At 34.3% G+C, this 18,552-nt stretch overlaps 1 protein-coding gene across 4 annotated transcripts in view; it reads right to left on the bottom strand.

The window, feature by feature from the left end:
• LOC150108062 (ankyrin repeat domain-containing protein 13C) overlaps positions 1-18,552 on the bottom strand; it is a 312,652-nt gene that overhangs the window by 128,560 nt on the left and 165,540 nt on the right. For all 4 annotated transcript variants that reach the window (XM_090415561.1, XM_090415563.1, XM_090415562.1 and 1 more), the window contains one exon: positions 5,554-5,621. In XM_090415561.1, the coding sequence (XP_090271687.1) occupies positions 5,554-5,621 (68 nt within the window). The remainder of the gene's footprint in view (positions 1-5,553; positions 5,622-18,552) is intronic.

Genomic DNA, 18,552 nt, shown 5'->3' with positions numbered 1-18,552 from the left:
ATTGGGTTTTATTGGTGGGTTGCTTCTGACTAACAAGTTTCTTCAGTCGGCTCCATAGATTTTCGATTGCGTTAAGGTGTGGACTATTCCAAGGCCATTCCAGCAGTGGAATATGATTATCATGAAACCACTTTTTGCACACAGCAGCAACATGAGATGGAGCTGATTCATGTTGAAATATAAATGCTTCATTATTTTGGAAAAGATCACGTGCGGAAGGTTTCCATTTGGGCTCAAGTATTTCATTTATGTATTTTTGGGCATTTTTATTCCCATTAATCATGCAAATTCTGCCCACACCTTTTGATGTCATACAACCCCAGATTATAACACTAAGTGGGTGTTTCATGGTAGGTGTAATGCAATCAGGATGCAAATCTTCTCCTTACGTATTTTATGCCATCACAACCAAACATGGAGATTTTGGTCTCATCACTCCAAATAACACTGTCCAGTTAACATGGTTTTTATCCCAGTTTAATCTTTTCAACCTTTGTTTGAGAGATAAAAATGGCTTTTTTCGTGGAATTCCAGCATTTAGATCAAATTCTTGCAGTCTGCACCGAACAGTCATCGCATTCAACTTCACATTGTATTGTGCAATTTCATCTTGTATACATCCAGATGATTTTCTCCTGTCACGCAGGCAAAGTCTCTCAATTCTTCTATCATCACTTGCTGTTGTGCACCTTTTCCTGCCTTTACCAGTCTGGTTTTATAGTAACTGAGTCTCCTTATATATCTTCAAAAATACCACATTTGGTTAAGTTTCCACCAATTTTTCTTCTAATTTCTTCATAACTGTAGCCTTGTTCACTTAATAGTACTATTTTACATCGCTTTCTGGGTGACCAGTCATGCGCCATTTCTTTAATTTTATTAAGTTTTACAAGCTCACTAAATGAAAGAACACAAAAAAACTCAACCAACTTGACAGCAATCACATAACACACTGACAAATGTCCTCCTCTCAGCTCCAATACATAACATCAATAGCTGAATCCTACTGTGACCTTATTGGCTCATTGCCAAAATAAGATGACACCTGATTGGCTCTCTAAACACTCATGCTCACTAGCTACATTCAAATGAAGGAAAGCCTACTTCATATCAACCTAAGCAAGTTGTGTTTCTTTTTTCTGGTTATTTGGCTATAACTTTTCATAGAATACAGATAATTGAACAAACTTTGTTGCATTACATTCTTGATTAAATTATCTTTCCATTGATATATAATTTGATTGTATTACACTAAAAAAAGGTGTTATAAGCCATCAAACCTCAAAAATACACTTTTTCCAAAAGATTTCCACAATTTTGGCCACTAGTGTATGTGAATGCTCAGGAACAGAATGACTAATCATGGATGAATATGAATGGAAGAAAGCAGGTCCCCCCCCCACCTTCCCCTGAAACTCAGATTTTTCATTTTGCATAGAAGCAAATCAGTCTCAGTACACACACATTTTACAGGTAGATGGTGCTGTGAGTAGTTCATGGATTGTGTTGCATAGATGAAGTATTGTAGCGCATAGACAGAAGTTTGAGTAATGTAGAGAGTGAGATGTGTGAGTGTGGTGCTAAGTCCTTGAGATCCTAGGAAGTTTCACATTATAACAATATGACAGTATTATAAACAAGAAAGAAATTATGAAATTATCGTACATACTATGGTGTTTTAATGAACTACTCTATTCAAAAATTATGGATGATTATGTTGTATCATTTAAAATTACATGGGTTACATGCAATAATCACTGATTCTTCTCATTCATTTTGCATTACTACACTGCTGTCTGAATGACCACAATCTGATTAAAAAGTTTAATGTGAGATCATGTTTGAAAGTATGTTAAGATACTATTATAAATAATTTAACATTGAGTGTAGAAGAGAGGCAGTATTAGGATAACTGGAAGTGAAAGAATCAGGTGTATTAGATGTTGATTGGGTTAGATATTAATAAGGCTGTGGGAATGGATGACATATCACCATGTATTCTGAAGGAATGTGCACCACAGTTAGCTATACCCTTGACCTGGTTATTTAATGAAAGTCTTGCAGTGGGTAGGGTTCCTAAGGAGTGGAAAGAAGGCAAAATAGTATCACTCCACAAGCATGGTTCTAGGACAAAAGTTTCCAACTATAGACTGGTCTGTATAACAGCAGTTGTGGTTAAGGTGTTGGAGAGATTTGTAAAGAATAGAATACAGAATTGATTGATGGACATAGCATTCTTCATGATGGTCAGCATGGATTTGTAAAGAGTAGGTCCTGTTTTAGCAATTTACTTGCATTTTATAAGGTGAAAGGTGTGTTAGATAAGGGAAAATCATATACAATGATATTTTAGCAAAAGTGTTTGATAGATTACCACATAAGTTGGTGTATAAGCTGCAGAGGATGGGAGTAGATAGTATATCGGTTAAATGGATCAGAGATTGACTGAATGATACCAGCAGGTTGTGTATGATGGAGCAGTATCTCGAAGGGTAACCAGCAGCGTATTCCAGGGTTCTTGTCTTGGGCCCCAGATGTTTACTTGTTTGTAAGCGATATATCATGTGGACTGACTGGGAATCTTCAGTTGTTTACTGATGATGGGGAGAATTATAAGTAGCACTGTTGATGTTAATTCCCTTCAGGAAGATTTGAATAGACTTTTGACTTGGACAAAGGAGTGGAGTTGCAATTTTAATATTAATAAGTGCAAGGTGTTGCATTTTGGAGTTGCAGAAATATAAGGCTCTGTGCTACATTGACATGCTGTCATGCAGGAAGTGGATGAGATTAGAGATTTGGGAGTGATGGTTGACAGTAGACTGAAGTTTAGAAGGCATACTGCTAGTGTTGCAAAGGCTGCACTTCGTAGTGCTGCTATGATAAGAAGTACTCTAACATGTAGGGATATTAAAAAGTGGCTGTGCCACTGTATAAAGAACTGGTCAGACCACACTTGGACTATTGTGCTCAAATCTGGTTACCTGGTTTTCAATGTGATGTGGAGATATTGGAGAGAGAGAGTCCAGTGGTGAGTAACTAAGACAATGTCAGGACTTGGGAATGCCGGCTATGGGGAGAGGTTGGAGAGATGTGAATTACAGAGTTTGGTGGATAGGAGGAAGAGAGGTGATATTTAAGTTAGTGAGAGGATTTTATCAGATTAATCCAGAGGGGATTATAAAAATTATGGGAGGTGAGATGGAAGAACCAGAGGTCATCCTTGGAAGTTATGTAAAGATGTGGTGAAGAGGGGTGCGACGAGTAGATTTTTTACATGGAGAATTATCAGTGAATGGAACACATTTCCAGAATGTGTTGTTAATGCAAGGAGTGTTAAGGATTTTAAGATTCTATATGATAAATATGTTGTCATTTGAATGAACCTCCCATGATGAGTCTGTCGACTCCATGGAGGGTGTAATAATAAGAATAATGATACCAGAATATGCATCTGATTATCAAAGCACTTCTCCGGTGGTATGCCAACAACAGACACGAGATTTTCTGGAAATCTCATGTGTCTGTTGTTTTTGACACATGAGATTTTTTGCAAATCTCATGTGTTTTCATGAAAATCTCCTCTTCACAGATGAGATTTTCACCACTGGAGTCTTTTAACTGCCAAAACAATTGGGCATATGCCCCAGATGGTTGCACAACACGTGATATAGAACCCAAGATTCAGAGAGGTCATCACCCCGTGTCAGTGATGGTTTGTGAAGGATGTGCTGAAAATTGTAAATGATTTACTGATAGATTAAAGGTTTATGCACTGTTCAAGTTGTAATAGTATTTAATGCTAGACTAGACACACACACACACACAATCCTTTTTTTTTTGGGTGACGGTATGGTACACTGGCACCTTTATTAAGAACGACATATGGATGTGGTACATTTAGAAATTTATAATATTAGGTAATTTTTTTACAAGTTTATGTAATATGCAAATAACCTTAGTTATTTAATAAATTTACATTTTTTGCTACATCTACTCTTAAGATATTTGCTATATAAATTTTTTTATTAAACTTTTCATATACATTCTACTTATTTTTTTTATATATACTTGTGCCATAAATTTATGCTTAATAAACTGTTTGTCATTATTACACCATGAAATAGAAATATTATCAAATAACGTTTTAGTTTACTTTTTATATCCTTTTAATTTTCAACTTTTCCTGCTAGCAAAGAATGAATACTGGCACCTACTGTTTTACTTAAAGTTGAAGATAAATTTTTTTAGGTTAATCAACTGTTCCATAATGCACGTTTGTTTTACTGCTCTTTTTAAATTGCTATTATAGAAACTGTGGATAAGAATCACTCAGTTCTGAGAATAAATTTTATCCTATTCATTTTATTAAATTTTTGGGATAAATCATATCTTTGTTCATTTTTTCATTTTTGAAATTATGGATTCTACAACCGTGTTAAGCTAACTCTTTTTATTATCCCGACGTTTCGATCTTCATATCAAGATCGTCGTCTGGAGCATACATAAACATACAAGACAAGCTGCGTTACATTTCAAACCGTAAGCTAGAGTAACAATGACTTGATCACATGCTACTCACTGGCATGACCTCTAGGGGGGGGGGGGAACATCAAGCTAGATTTAATTTATGATTACATGAATAAACATTCTTGCTTACAGATAGTTTTCCTTCCAGTAGCAGTGATATCCTATTTCTATTATTACAATTGTTATTTTTGATTTAAAAAAAAATATATTTATAAATTACAACATGAATAAACATTCTTTCTTACAGATTTTTTCTTTAACAGTAATGTCTCCTATTTTTTAGTATTAAAGTTATTTTAGATTTAGGATCCTGGATTTTCTACAGTCCTGTTTATAGTTGTTCTCAGAGAGGAAGGATTCGTGGGACAAATATATGCCTTCCATATGTATGGGATTTTTAGACCACCATTATTGTTTAGATTGGGGTGGTTGATAATGATCTCACAGGCTTCCTTAAATTTGCATTCATACCATGTTTTGGTGTGATGTAGACAACTAGTGCTTTTCCAGTCAATTCTATGTAAGGTGTTCAAGGCATGATCAGAAAGGCCAGCTTCACCATAATTATTATATATGATGTGTCGTTTATGTTCTTTTTGTCTTATCGGAATTGTGCATCCTGTTTCTCCTACGTATGGTATGTTGCAGGTGCAGTAAATACCGTATACTCCAGGGTGGGCCAGCGGAGGGAGTGGGTCTTTGGATGAGTTGAGTAAGCTTTTTTAATTTTGCAGGAGGTTTAAAGGTGGCTTTGAGGTTGTATTTTTGTAGTACTCTGTTTATTTTGTCTGATGTCCCTTTAATGTAGGGAATGGTTATAGTTTTATTGTAGTTGGTTTTGATATGAAAATTGAAACGTCGGGATAATAAATAGAGTTAGTTTAACACAGTTGTAGAATCCATAATTTCAAAAATGGATGTTGATCACCGTGTAACACTAAAAGAAAGGACACACATCTTTGTATATATAAAACTGAAAATAATTACAGCTACAAGCTATACAAAGATCTCTAAGTATGTTACCTTTTTCTGGATTCTAAGACAAGTCCATTAATAAAATAGAAGTCCGCAAGAAAAGGTCCAACCATTTCCTAAGACAAAAATTACTTTAAATTCAAAAATCGTAATAACATACTTTGAATTTTACACTGCTGTAATTTATATTTATTTTATATATATATATATATATACAGTGTGTTCAAAAATGAAACAACTTATAGAATGATATTACAGGTGTTACTGAAAGTAATTTTTGCATCTTATAACAAATGCTTGTTATGTTTATATGGAATTTTAAGTTCAGTGAAAAAAAGCTGCTACAGGTTTATCTATATTTTGCCGGGATTCTGTTTTTCATCATCAAATTTCTGACAAGTAACCTCAAGGGGGTATACAGGATATTATATTTTCAGCATGCTGAAAATTAAAATAAAGAATGCTATAGAAAGAATTACAAACATCCAGAAACAACTGCACTCAAATGTTTTCAGAACTCAATTTTCTTAAGTTTTAACCACCTTTCTGATTTAAACTGTGGACTCAAATGTCATTGAGAAACTAAATGAGAACTGTTACTGCAAAAAAATGTGAAAACAAAAATCAAACTAGAGTTCAAACCTTTAGAGGAAAAAAAAAATCCCAAGAAAACATGGCTGACATAGCTAGGGAAGCATGAAATGACATTTTTGATTATTATTTCTTTATATAAATTAATCACTTTGCACCATCATATTATTTGTGGTTTGAGCCATACAGATTACAATTTGGTTGGCTAAATCCCAAACTCCCAGCTCCTCCTCGTTCAGTATCCAGTAGATACCTATTAACAGGATGCACCACGTGAAGGTGAGGATTGGACAATAGGCAAGCACCAGTCAATTCTCAGCATTTCTTAAAGGCGATGTGAAGGTCTCCAAGTTATTTGGTTTTGAACCTTAAGTGATCCTGAAATGCTCAAATATGGAGGTATAAAAGTTTTGCAGTGGCTACACTGCATAATTCAGAGTACCTTATCAGAAGATTGAATACTACTTACATCCAAGCATTTTTGATTATTATTTATTAATAAAAAAGGAGACAAATTGTGGAAGAGAAACTGGGAAAAGAACAAGTTGAATTTCCACTTTACGACAAATAGTTGAAAAATTATGGAAATATGACAAAGATCTGTACTTAAGTTTTGTACTGGAAAAGACATACAAGTTGCACAGGAAAACGCTTTTCGAAACACTACAATTATATCAGATGGAATATTATACAGAGATACATAGTCTATATATGTCAGTCAGCAGTTGGAATGGAAGGAAATATAGGAAGATGGTTTTATGTAAAATCAGGGGTAAGACAAGGATGCACATTATCTCCACTTTTATTCACCACCTATATGGATCACATTATGAAAGAAAGTGGCATTAAATCTGATATCAAACTTAGTCCTTTGCTTTATGCAGATGATGTATTCCTAAACACATGCAGTAGAAGTCCACAGGATTCTCTAAACTAAACTGAATAACAGTTGTGATAAATTTGGTATGAAAATCAGTAATAACAAGACAAAATCAAATGGAAACAGGCAGAAATAATGAAAATATCAACTGCATCGTAAATTGAGAACCTATACAACAAGTAAAATATTTCAGCTATTTAGGTAATAGGGATCAGATTTTAGTGAGGATAACAGGCTAAATCTGAAATTAGACACCAGAATAAGTAAAGCTGGTTTGATGGGTAGCCAGCCAAAAAAATTTATATGGAATAAGAGAGAAATTATCCAAAACACAAAACTATCAGCATACAAAAGTGTTCAAACCAGTTTTAAGTTACGGATATGAGAGTTGGATTAGAATTAAAGCACCTGATCAAAGACTAGAGACCACAAATATGAGGACTCCGAGAAAAATTAGGGGAGTGAACTGATGGCATCAATGGCACATATTAAAAATGAAGATATTAGAAAGGAACTTGACATTATTAGCATTCAAGAATGTGTCAGCAGAGCTAATGTAAGGTAGTGTGGCCACTTAAATAGAATGGGTGAGGAAAGATTAGCAAAACAAGTGTTTAATGCCAAGATGGCAGGAAAGAGGCCTCAAGGAAGACCAAGATCTGGGTGGATTGATTGAGTCAGAAGTGCCATAGAAGCACGACATATTAGATATGACAATATTTGAGTGTTCACAAGTAATGGATTGATGGAAGGAAAATTGCTGATAGGAGATTAATAATAATGTAGTGCTGTCAGAGTAACATGAACACCCACTGAGAATATATATCAGGAAATTAATGATCATAATAATCAAAAATTTGGTATATGGAAAATTAAAGAAATAGTCCATGAAAATAACAGTATGAAAATTTTCTGGTTGGCAAATTATCATGTACTCTTAGATAAAATAGAGAAAACTATAGAAAAACAAATGTGTAAAAAACTACACGAAGTTTTAGAAAAAAAAAAAAAAAAAAAAAAATATATATATATATATATATATATATATCATGATGGGGGGGGGGGGGGTCCTTAAAGGTCAAAGCTGTATAACTGAGAGGAGACTTCCACATAGCCTTTAAAGGAATGCGGAGAACCGAACAGGGCTTCTGACCTAATGTCCAATCCTCACCTTCTCGTGGTGCACTCTGTTGGGTATCTATGGGATTTAGCAGACCAAATTGTATTCTTATTGGCTTAAACCAAAATACAAAATGATGGTACAACATAACAAAATTTCATGCCAAATAAGGCATCACCCAGTTAAACAAGGCCCCTGTTGTTTTCGCCAGAGAACCAGGGCGAACAGCGAAAAGCCAGCTACTGGAACAGATATGAAAACACACTTCCAACTCAACATCACCAGAGTTAAAGATCGGTGCTATCAACATAAGAAGCCTGAATGGCAAAGAAATGGAGTTAGCTGAGAAATTAGATAACGATCAGATCGACATAATAGGATTGACTGAAACAAAAAAGACAAAAACTGGTGAAATCTTTCTGAGCAATAAATACAAAATGTTATATTCAAGCAATGACAATCAAGGAAAAGAAGGAATAGCCATAGTATTTAACACAAAATATGAGGCTAATCTTCTTGAATGACAGGCAGTCTCAAGTAGGTGTGGGCAAATATCAGAATGGGGAACTGGGCAATGAGATTTATTTGTGCCTATGGTCCCACAGAAGGTTCTATTAAGGCAAGTGGAGGAATTTTTTGATACTATGGAGAAAGCATCTGACACAATGAAAAAGGAAAAGTTGGTCCTTGTAGGGGATCTAAATAGCAGAGTAGGAAATGATTGTCAGATATACAAAAATGTTTTGGGAAATTTTGGAGAAAAGAGCAAATGAATAATAATGGCATTTACCTGTTGGATTTCTGCTCAGGACATGGACTAGTTATTACTAACACCATGTTCCAACATAAAAATGTGCACAAATTCACATGGAGAGAAGCAAGGAATAAGTTTTCTCCCTGGTACAGGACACCAATGTGTACAGAGGATTTGAAATTGGAAGTGATCACTATTTAGTCTTGAGCAGGATAAAATTGAATTTCATAAGATTATTGAAGAAAAAACGAAAGAGTTTGAGAACAGGAACCAAATCTTGGAGATTCAGTGGCAGGCCTTGAAGAATATCATGACTGATTCAGCCAGACAAGCATGTGGTGAGGTTGTCTGCAAGGATAGAAAAATCTGAACTCCATGGTGGACACAGGAAGTTAAAGAGGGAGTGAAGGAAAAGAAGAAGGCATATCAAAAGTTCCTGGCAAATAAGTCAGCTTGTGCTCTTAGAGAATACAGAGACAAATGTAAGAAAGCTAAATAGTGTGTAAAACTAGCTAAACAAAAGTCATGGGAGGACTTTGATAAGAACACAGAAAATAAATATCAAGAAGGTGGCAAAATATTCTGGAGGTTGTTGAAGAAGCTTAGAAATGGAGGAAAGAGTGCTGGTTAAAGGAGTTAGAGATGATAAAGATGACATGAAAATGGGAGAAAAAGATTTCCTTCAAGTATGAAGTAATTACTTTGAAAAATTGCTAAACGAAACAAGTAGTGAAAAAGCCATCAAAGGCTTGAAATGTGAAAAGGCAGCAGGAGTAAATGATATTTGATCTGAAATTCTGAAGTATGGTGGTATAATAGTCTTACAGTGGCTGTACTGAATAGTTCAGAAAGCCTGGACAGAGGGGCTTATTCCCGATGATTGGAGTAGAGCTCTTATAGTACCCATATGAAAAGGGAAATAAAACTGAATGTGAGAATTACAGAGGTATTTCCCTACTGAGTGTTCCAGGTAAGATTCATGAGAGCATACTTGAGAAATGGTTGAGAAGAATTGTGGAAGAATAGCTTCGTGACAAACATGCTGGATTCAGGTCAAATAGAGGCTGTCAGGATCAGATCTTCACTTTATGACAAATAGTGGAGAAATCATGGGAATATAACAAAGATCTCTATTTGAGTTTTGTAGATCTGGAAAAGGCATATGACAAGGTGCCAAGAGAGAAGCTATTCAATACGCTACAGTTATAGTATCAATGGAGCATTATATCAAGCAATAATTAGTCTTTATTTGAGTTGTAAGTCAGCAGTTAGAATTGAAGGAAGTACAGGAAGATGGTTTAATGTTAAATCTGGTGTGAGACAAGGATGTACTTTATCCCCTCTGTTATTCATTATCTATATGGATCACATTATGAAGGAAAATGGTATTAAACATGATATCAGAATTGGAGATGTTAATGTCAGCTCTTTGCTTTATACAGACAATGTTATACTTCTAAATAAATCTGCTACAAGTTTGCAAGATTCCCTGATTAAATTCAATAACCGTTGTAATAGATATGGTATGAAGGTCAGTAATTAAAAGACAAAGACTATGAAAATAGGTAGAATCATTGGAGATGTCACCTCTGTTGTCAACGGAGAATCTGTGGAACAAGTAAAACATTTCAGCTACTTAGGCACGATTTTTAGTGAAGATGGTAAATTAAATGTGGAAATAGACAACAGAATAAACAAAGCCGGTATGGTAGGAAGTCAACTGAATAAATGTATATGGAATAAGAGAGAAATTAGTTAGAACACTAAATTAGTTATATACAAGACAGTGTTCAAATCAATTTTAACTTATGGATCTGAGAGCTGGGTCAGAAGTAAAACACTTGACCAAACACTAGAGACCGCAGATATGAGAGTGCTGAGAAAGACTAGAGGCGTGAACAGATGGCATCAATGGTAATATCATATTAAAAACGATTATATTAGGAAAGAACTTGATATTGTCAGTATCCAGGAATGCGTTAGCAGAGCTAATCTCAAGTTGTATTATCACTTAAACAGAATGGGCGTGGAAAGATTAGCAAAACAAGTGTTTTATGTCAGGTTGGCAGGAAAACGACCCAGAGGAAGACCAAGATATAGGTGGATTGATACGGTACAAAGCGCCTTAGACGATAGAAATATAAGATCTGATAATGTTGAAGTCTTGACAAGTAACAGACTGAAGGAAAATTGTAGATAGGGAGTTAATAATGATGTAAATTTTTCATGTAGTACTATCATTGAGGGAACATGTTAGGAATTTGATGATAAGTATAGTAACTAATAATCAAATACAGGTATCACTCGATTAACACGGTTAATTAATCGCTTGATGTTACCTCGTATATATGAAAATTGCATTAATCAAATCTAATAATCAATGGTAAAAATTACAATTCGTCCATGATTGATTACTGTATTAATAATTCGTTTTATGTTGCACTCGTTTAGGAAAGATAAAAAATGAATGCACAAAATAAGTTATCAAGAGTCGTTTGAACAGTTTTGTTTTTTTCTTATCAGGATAAATTCTACAATAACAAGCAAAATGACTCTTCAAACGTCAATAAAAAAGCAATAAAACAAAGAAAAACACTGCAAATATAATACATGATGGTACAAATTAAGTGGATATTGAATCCGACATTATTTTATAGCTGAATATAGAAACTACAAGAGTTTCATGCCGAATATATAGAAACTCAAAGTTTCGGCGGATGCAAGCATAAGTAACCTTATGGGCAACTCTTAATAAAAGTGGAGTAAGCTCCAGATCCCTTTCCTTAGTATTTTCCATAATGTAAAGCACATCTCCTAGAGGACATGTGTGATAAATAAGACTTTGGCTCTCTATTTCAATAATTCATGATGGTTTATTTATTTTCAGTTACAATCTAAAAATTATCGAACAAAGGAAAAAAAAAAAAAAAAACTAAACCATACTATACTGATATCGGAGGTCACGGTATCTCTCAGATACAATTTACTGTCGAATATCACACTTTGCATAACATGTGTTAACCCAAACTAACAGCAAAAAAACAGTGCGGAATATTACTCGTAACATGACCAATCACTCATAACCAGATTTAACATTAACCACCTTACCAGTTATGTATCAAATACGCATCCTCATACTCTTCGTATCCATCATATATTTCAATGTAATATCAATGGTATTACAATTTTAATATGCACTTCGCATCCATCATAACCTTGACGTCTTGGCCGGTAGCGTGGTTAAACCATCTTCCTGTACTTCCTTCAATTCTAACTGCTGACTTATAACTCAAATAAAGACTAAGTATTGCTTGATATAATGCCCCAATGATACCATATCACTGTAGCGTATTGAATAGCTTCTCTCTTGGCCCTTGTCATATGCCTTTTCTAGATCGACAAAACTTAAATACAGATCTTTGTTAATGAACAAAGATCTGTAATTAAACAAAGACTACGCTTTTCTTCCACAATTCTTCTCAACCGTTTCTCAAGTATGATTGCATAAATCTTACCAGAAACACTCAGTAGGGAAATACCTCTGTAATTCTCATATTCAGTTTTATTTCCCTTTTTATATATGGGTACTATGAGAGCTCTACTCAAATCATCTGGAATTCGTCCCTCTGTTCAAGCTTTCTGAACTATGCAGTGCAGCTGCTGTAAGACTTTTATACCACCATACTTCAGAATTTCTGGTCAAATATCATCTACTCCTGCTGCCTTTCCACATTTCAAGCCTTTGATGGCTTTTCTACTTCAAGTATGGATATTTATTCCTCACTGTATGCCTGTTGAGTGTTTTATACCACTGTGCTATCACTGCTTGTTTCATTTAGCAATTTTTCGAAGTAATTACTCCATACTTCAAGGACATCTTTTTCTCCCATTTTCATGTCACCTTTATCATCTCTAACTCCTTTTACAGCACTCTTTCTTCCATTTCTAAGCTTCTTCAACAACCTCCAGCATATGTTACCACCTTCTTGATATTTATTTTCTATGTTCTTGCTTAAGTCCTCCCATGACTTTTGTTTAGCTAGTTTCAAGCCTTTGATGGCTTTTTCTACTTCAAGTATGGATATGTATTCCTGACTGTATGCCTGTTGAGTGTTTTATACCACTGTGCTATCACTGCTTGTTTCATTTAGCAATTTTTCGAAGTAATTACTCCATACTTCAAGAATATCTTTTTCTACTGTTTTCATGTCACCTTTATCATCTCTAACTCCTTTTACAGCACTCTTTCCTCCATTTCTAAGCTTCTTCAACAACCTCCAGTATATCCTACCACCTTCTTGATATTTATTTTCTATGTTCTTGCCAAAGTCCTCCCATGGCTTTTGTTTAGCTAGTTTTATACAGTGTTTCGCTTTCTTACATTTGTCTCTGTATTCTCTAAGAGCAAAAGCTGACTTATTTGCCAGGAACTTTTGATATGCTTTCTTCTTTTTCTTCACTGCCTCTTTAAATTCCTATGTCCACCATGGAGTTCTGATTTTTCTATCTTTGCAGACTACCTCACCACATGGATATTCAGTGGCTTGCCACTGAATCTCCAAGGTTTGGTTCCTGTTCTCAAACTCTTTCATTTTTTTTTCAATAATCTTTGTGCATTTAGTCTACAGTTCACATCTGAGATCTGCTCAACTTCGCTTTAAAACTTTCTTACATGTCATTCTTTTCAATATAAAATTCAATTTTATCCTGCTCAAGACTAAATGGTGATCACTTCCAATTTCAAATCCTCTGTACATTCTAGTGTCCTGTACCAGGGAGAAAACATCACTATCAACAATAAAAAATAGTCAATGAGACTTTTCTTATTCCTTGCTTCTCTCCATGTGAATTTGTGAACATTTTTATGTTGGAACATGGTGTTAGTAATAACCAGTCCATGTCCTGAGCAGAAATCCAACAGGTATTTGGCATTATTGTCAGCTTTGCTCTTTTCTCCAAATTTTCCCAAAATATTTTTGTATGTCTGACAATCATTTCCTACTCTGCTATTTAGATCCCCAACAAGGACCAACTTTTCCTTTTTCATTGTGTCAGATGCTTTCTCTAATGCATCAAAAAATTCCACCACTTGTACCTTAGTAAAACCTTCTGTGGGACCATAGGCACAAATAAATCTCCCTGCCAATTCCCCATTCTGATATTTGCACACATCACTCTACTTGAGACTGCCTATCATTCAAGAAGATTAGCCTCATATTTTGCGTTGAATACCATGGCTACTCTTTTTCCTTGATTGTTATTTTGTATTTATTGCTCAGAAAGATCTCACCAGATTTTGTCTTTTTTGTTTCAGTCACCCCTATTATGTCGATCTGGTACTTATCTAATTCCTCAGCTGGTTCCATTTCTTTGCCATTCAGGCTTCTTATGTTAATAGTACCAATCTTTAACTCTGGTGATGTTGAGTTGGGGTGTGTTTTCAGATTTGTATAGTTACTTTCGAAATCTGAAAGTTACTATACTTAATTCACTAAATGTAAAGAATAGCAAATATAGGGAAGAGAAAGAATAGGCATGAATAAAAATACTTTCAGTACTGTAAAATGAATTATGAATAATTTACATCTGATATATGTATGTGCTTGTCTTATAAGTATCTGGGGGTGGAATACATGATCCTAAGACACTGATGCCATGACCTTTCCTCGCCAAAGAAGACAAACTCGGATGGAACCGAGTTTGTCTTCTTTGGCGCTGAACAACCCACTTTTGTGCACTGTTTTTGGTGTGCAATGGTGAGTCCAAGTCTCATCCATAGTAATAAATCGACACATAAAATCAGGTTTATTCTAGTTAAAATACTCCAAGCACTATTCAGAGATTTTCATGTGATTGCATTTTTGATCTGCTGTGAGCAAACGTGGCACCCATCATGCGCAAAGCTTTTTCATTTGCAATTCTTCATGCAAAACATATCCTACACATTCTTTTGAAATGCCTATAGTCTCAGCAATTTCATGCACTTTGACTTGCTGGTCATCCAATAACATATTGTGCACTTGATCAATGATTTCTGGTGTTGTTACACTTTTTGGACGTTCTTCACATGTATCATCTTCAAGGCTGATACGGCCATATTTTAACTCAGCAGCACATTTCTTAATTGTCGAAAATGAATAAGAAGAGCGACCATAAACTTTTATGAACTTCGAATGAATTTCTTTTGCCATTAAACCTTCTTTAAAAAAGCATTTTATAAGAGCATGATACTCAATTTTATCCGTTTCAAGGGATACCGACAACACTTTTGCTTCAGACAGCTGTATAAAACAAACTACTTGATAGAATGACTTGCAATTTCACATGGATGCTTACGACAGATGTACCAACTTAGGGAAAAAAAAAAATCTTGCCATCTATGGTCGAGGCTGAGAACGTTTCAGACCACCCTCTTAGTTGAAGAGGTGATGATGGAGTAAGTTCGAACACGTTAGTGAAGCAGATTTTTTTTTTTTTTTCAATTGGAATGTTTTTGTTGCTTTTATGTTTTTATTATTATATATTTGTCTTTTTTTATTTTTTATTATTTCCTAAGACTTTTTTGGTCTGTGATATCACCGAACTTTTTTTATGACTTGCATGGTTTGGTGTTAAGTTAATAATACTAGCAGTCTTGTTTCCAATGTTTAGGTTTTGATCCCATTTGTTCAAGTAATCTTTGTCATGCCTTCTAGCATTTGCAATGCATGTTAAGAATATGGTGCCCATCTATGCATCCCCCACAAACATGCTTTCAGGACACCAGTATGTCCCATTTTCCAATAGCATGTAACATTCATAAAACAGATAGCTGTTGAAGAAATAAAGAATTATTATAATCTACAATTGATGTAGAGATTTATTTCTAGTATCAAAATATTATTTTAATTTTTCTTTTCTTTTAGTGTAAGAGAAAACTAGTAAACAGAAAACAGTGATGTTAATACATATGACCAAAAAAACTGAATCGTATACTGTCAACGCTCGACAAAGTATCAACTGCTATCTATCTAGTGACCACCAGTATGGATTTCGCAACTCCTGATCCACAGGAGATCTCCTGGCCTACATGACTGTAGGGGTGAAGGTAACACTTGAATCTTCCAAAATGAATGCATTTTTGTTTGTTTTCCCATAAAACAGATCTCAGATCTTCTCCACTTACTTTTGATAATGAAGAGCTCAACAGTCAAGACCAAATCTCTCTTCTCAGTGACTCTTACTCCAAACCTTTTCTGGCACAATCATATCACCTCTATAGCATCAACAGCTTTCAAAAAACTTGGCATCCTTTTCCAGTCAAGACGGTTCTTCTCTGCCAAACAGATATTTACTATACAAATTCCAAATCCGAAAAACATTGGAATATTGCTCTTATGCATGGGGTGGTGCACCTAAGAATTCTGGATGCTGTTTAGAAAGGGACAGTCCAGTTGATAAATGACACTTCTCTTACAGACTCTTCAGCCACTATCCAATAGAAATTCAATTTCTGCATTCTCTCTTTTACAGATACTTTCATTGCCATATTCAGTAGAACTAGCATTCATTAGGCTTCAAATTTCTGCCAGATCTGCAGGAACTTGTACTACAGTTGCTCAGTATCCTTTTACAGCTGAACTGCATACTAACCAAACCTGCTGCTTCCAGTATTCTTTCATTCCTTCCACCTCAATTCCACAGAATTGAGGTGGAAGTGATTTCCATTACAATCATTAATAGTTCAAGAAGAATATCAACAGATCACTGTATTCCTGATCCCACCAGCATGTGTTTTCTGTTTTCTCTTCTGCTTTTTGGGTGTGGGATCAACATAAAAACTGTATTTAAATCAAATACAGGTAGGACTTTTTTTGCTAATGGTATCAATCAGTAGGTAATTAAATGTGTTACTAACACCATTAATTATCTCTGTTATAGAGTTATATACTTTTATATATGTTTGAACTGCCATTTATTGTTACAATCGCAACAATTTTAAATTAACTGTTTAAAATCAATAGCCATGCCATAAAGATGATGTAAATTTAGTTAATTAGTGAAAAAAGGATTTACTTTTTTGAAAAAGAATCACAAACAATGAGCACTATATGTAATGCAGTGCACAATTGTCTATCGGACATGGGATATTCTGATGTTTTGCAACATATTTCACAACTTTAACTAAAAGTTGCAAGTAAAAAACTATTTCAGATCACAAATGAGAACTGAATAAGAAAGAGTTGCTGTACATACAGTAAAAGAAAATTATAGTATTCTATCAATGAATTGCATAATCACAATGATAAAAAAAAGCATGACAAAAAGTTCTCTTGTTTTTTTCTAAAAAAAACAAATAAGAATAATGTTCTCTCACCATGAGCAATGGAACAAGTAATCACTAAATAAATTAAGTTAAATTTGTCACCATGCTAACTGAGAGCTCAAATAATATTGACAAAATTAGAACAAATTTTAATTAATTACTATTTACTAGAAAAAGGAGTCCAAATGACAGTATACTGGAATTTACTAATTCACCTATAAAACATCTAATTTAATCACCAATCATATTTTAATTCATTTGGAGAGATTCAAACTATCGGAAAATCACTAGTTTCTCAATTTATAACTTACTTTGGTAAGGAAAAGGAAAGAATTTGTTTGTAAACATTAGGGAATTATCACTGAATTCTTGATATGCACTCTCAGGATACTATGATATGTACAGGATAATATGATAGTCCTAAATGAACACATTACATAATTACTAAATTTCCATTGACAATTTTTCTTCAAATTAATCTGTTATCTGTCAAGACTCCAACATTATCAGATCATATATTTTGGTCTTCTAAGGTACTTCTATCAATCCACCTCAGTTTTGGTCTTCCTTTGGATGTTTTTACTGCCATCCTGGAATTATTTTATATTTTGTTTTGATAACCTTTCCTCTCCCATTCTGTTTAAGTGACCATACCACCTGAGATTAGCTCAGTGAACACATTCCTTAATGCTAACAATGCTAATAACCTCACTATCATTGATGTCATCTGCTCATTCTCTTAATCTTTCTCAGAACTTTCATATCTGTGGTGTCCAGTGTTTGATCAAGTGTTATTTCTAACCTAGCTCTCAGATACATAAGCTATAATTGGCTTGAACAATGTTTTGTATACAGCTAGTTTAGTATTCAACTAATTTCTCTTATTCCATATAAATTTATTCAGTTGACTTTGGAAATCTACAAAGAGAAATAACATTAAAATAAGATATGCAGCTCACATCATACACAATGCCATGTAAAGTGCTGCAGATTGTTTGTCAAAAAATTTTCAAAGTATTCTTATGAAAATTTATCAAGTTTCATGTTTATACCATAAAAAATGAATTTTTTATGGTATAAACATGAAAAAATGATAAATTTTCACAGGAAATTACTTTAATTTCCTGGCATTTCGACCTTCATATTAAGGTTATTATCTGGAGTATACACATACAAGGGGGGGGGGGTCTGGAAAGTTTTCATAAACACTTAGAACAAAAATGATATTAAAGCAACTAATATAACCACAAGAAAGAACATACAAGGATATAGGAATATAAAAACATAAGTTACCTTCATAGCTCTGCTGCTAGTATGTCCTTTCTTGTGAATATATCAGTTGATTTAATATCATTTTTGTTCTAGGTGTTTATCAGAACTTTCAAGCCCTCCCCGTG

This window comes from Typopeltis vanoorti, chromosome 3, assembly GCF_054136105.1.
Source record: "Typopeltis vanoorti isolate ZY-2024b chromosome 3, IOZ_Tvanoo_1.0, whole genome shotgun sequence".
Classification (NCBI taxonomy): Eukaryota; Metazoa; Arthropoda; class Arachnida; order Uropygi; family Thelyphonidae; genus Typopeltis; species Typopeltis vanoorti.
The sequence above is the reverse complement of the archived record's forward strand: the minus strand, read 5'-3'. Positions and strand labels throughout refer to the sequence as shown.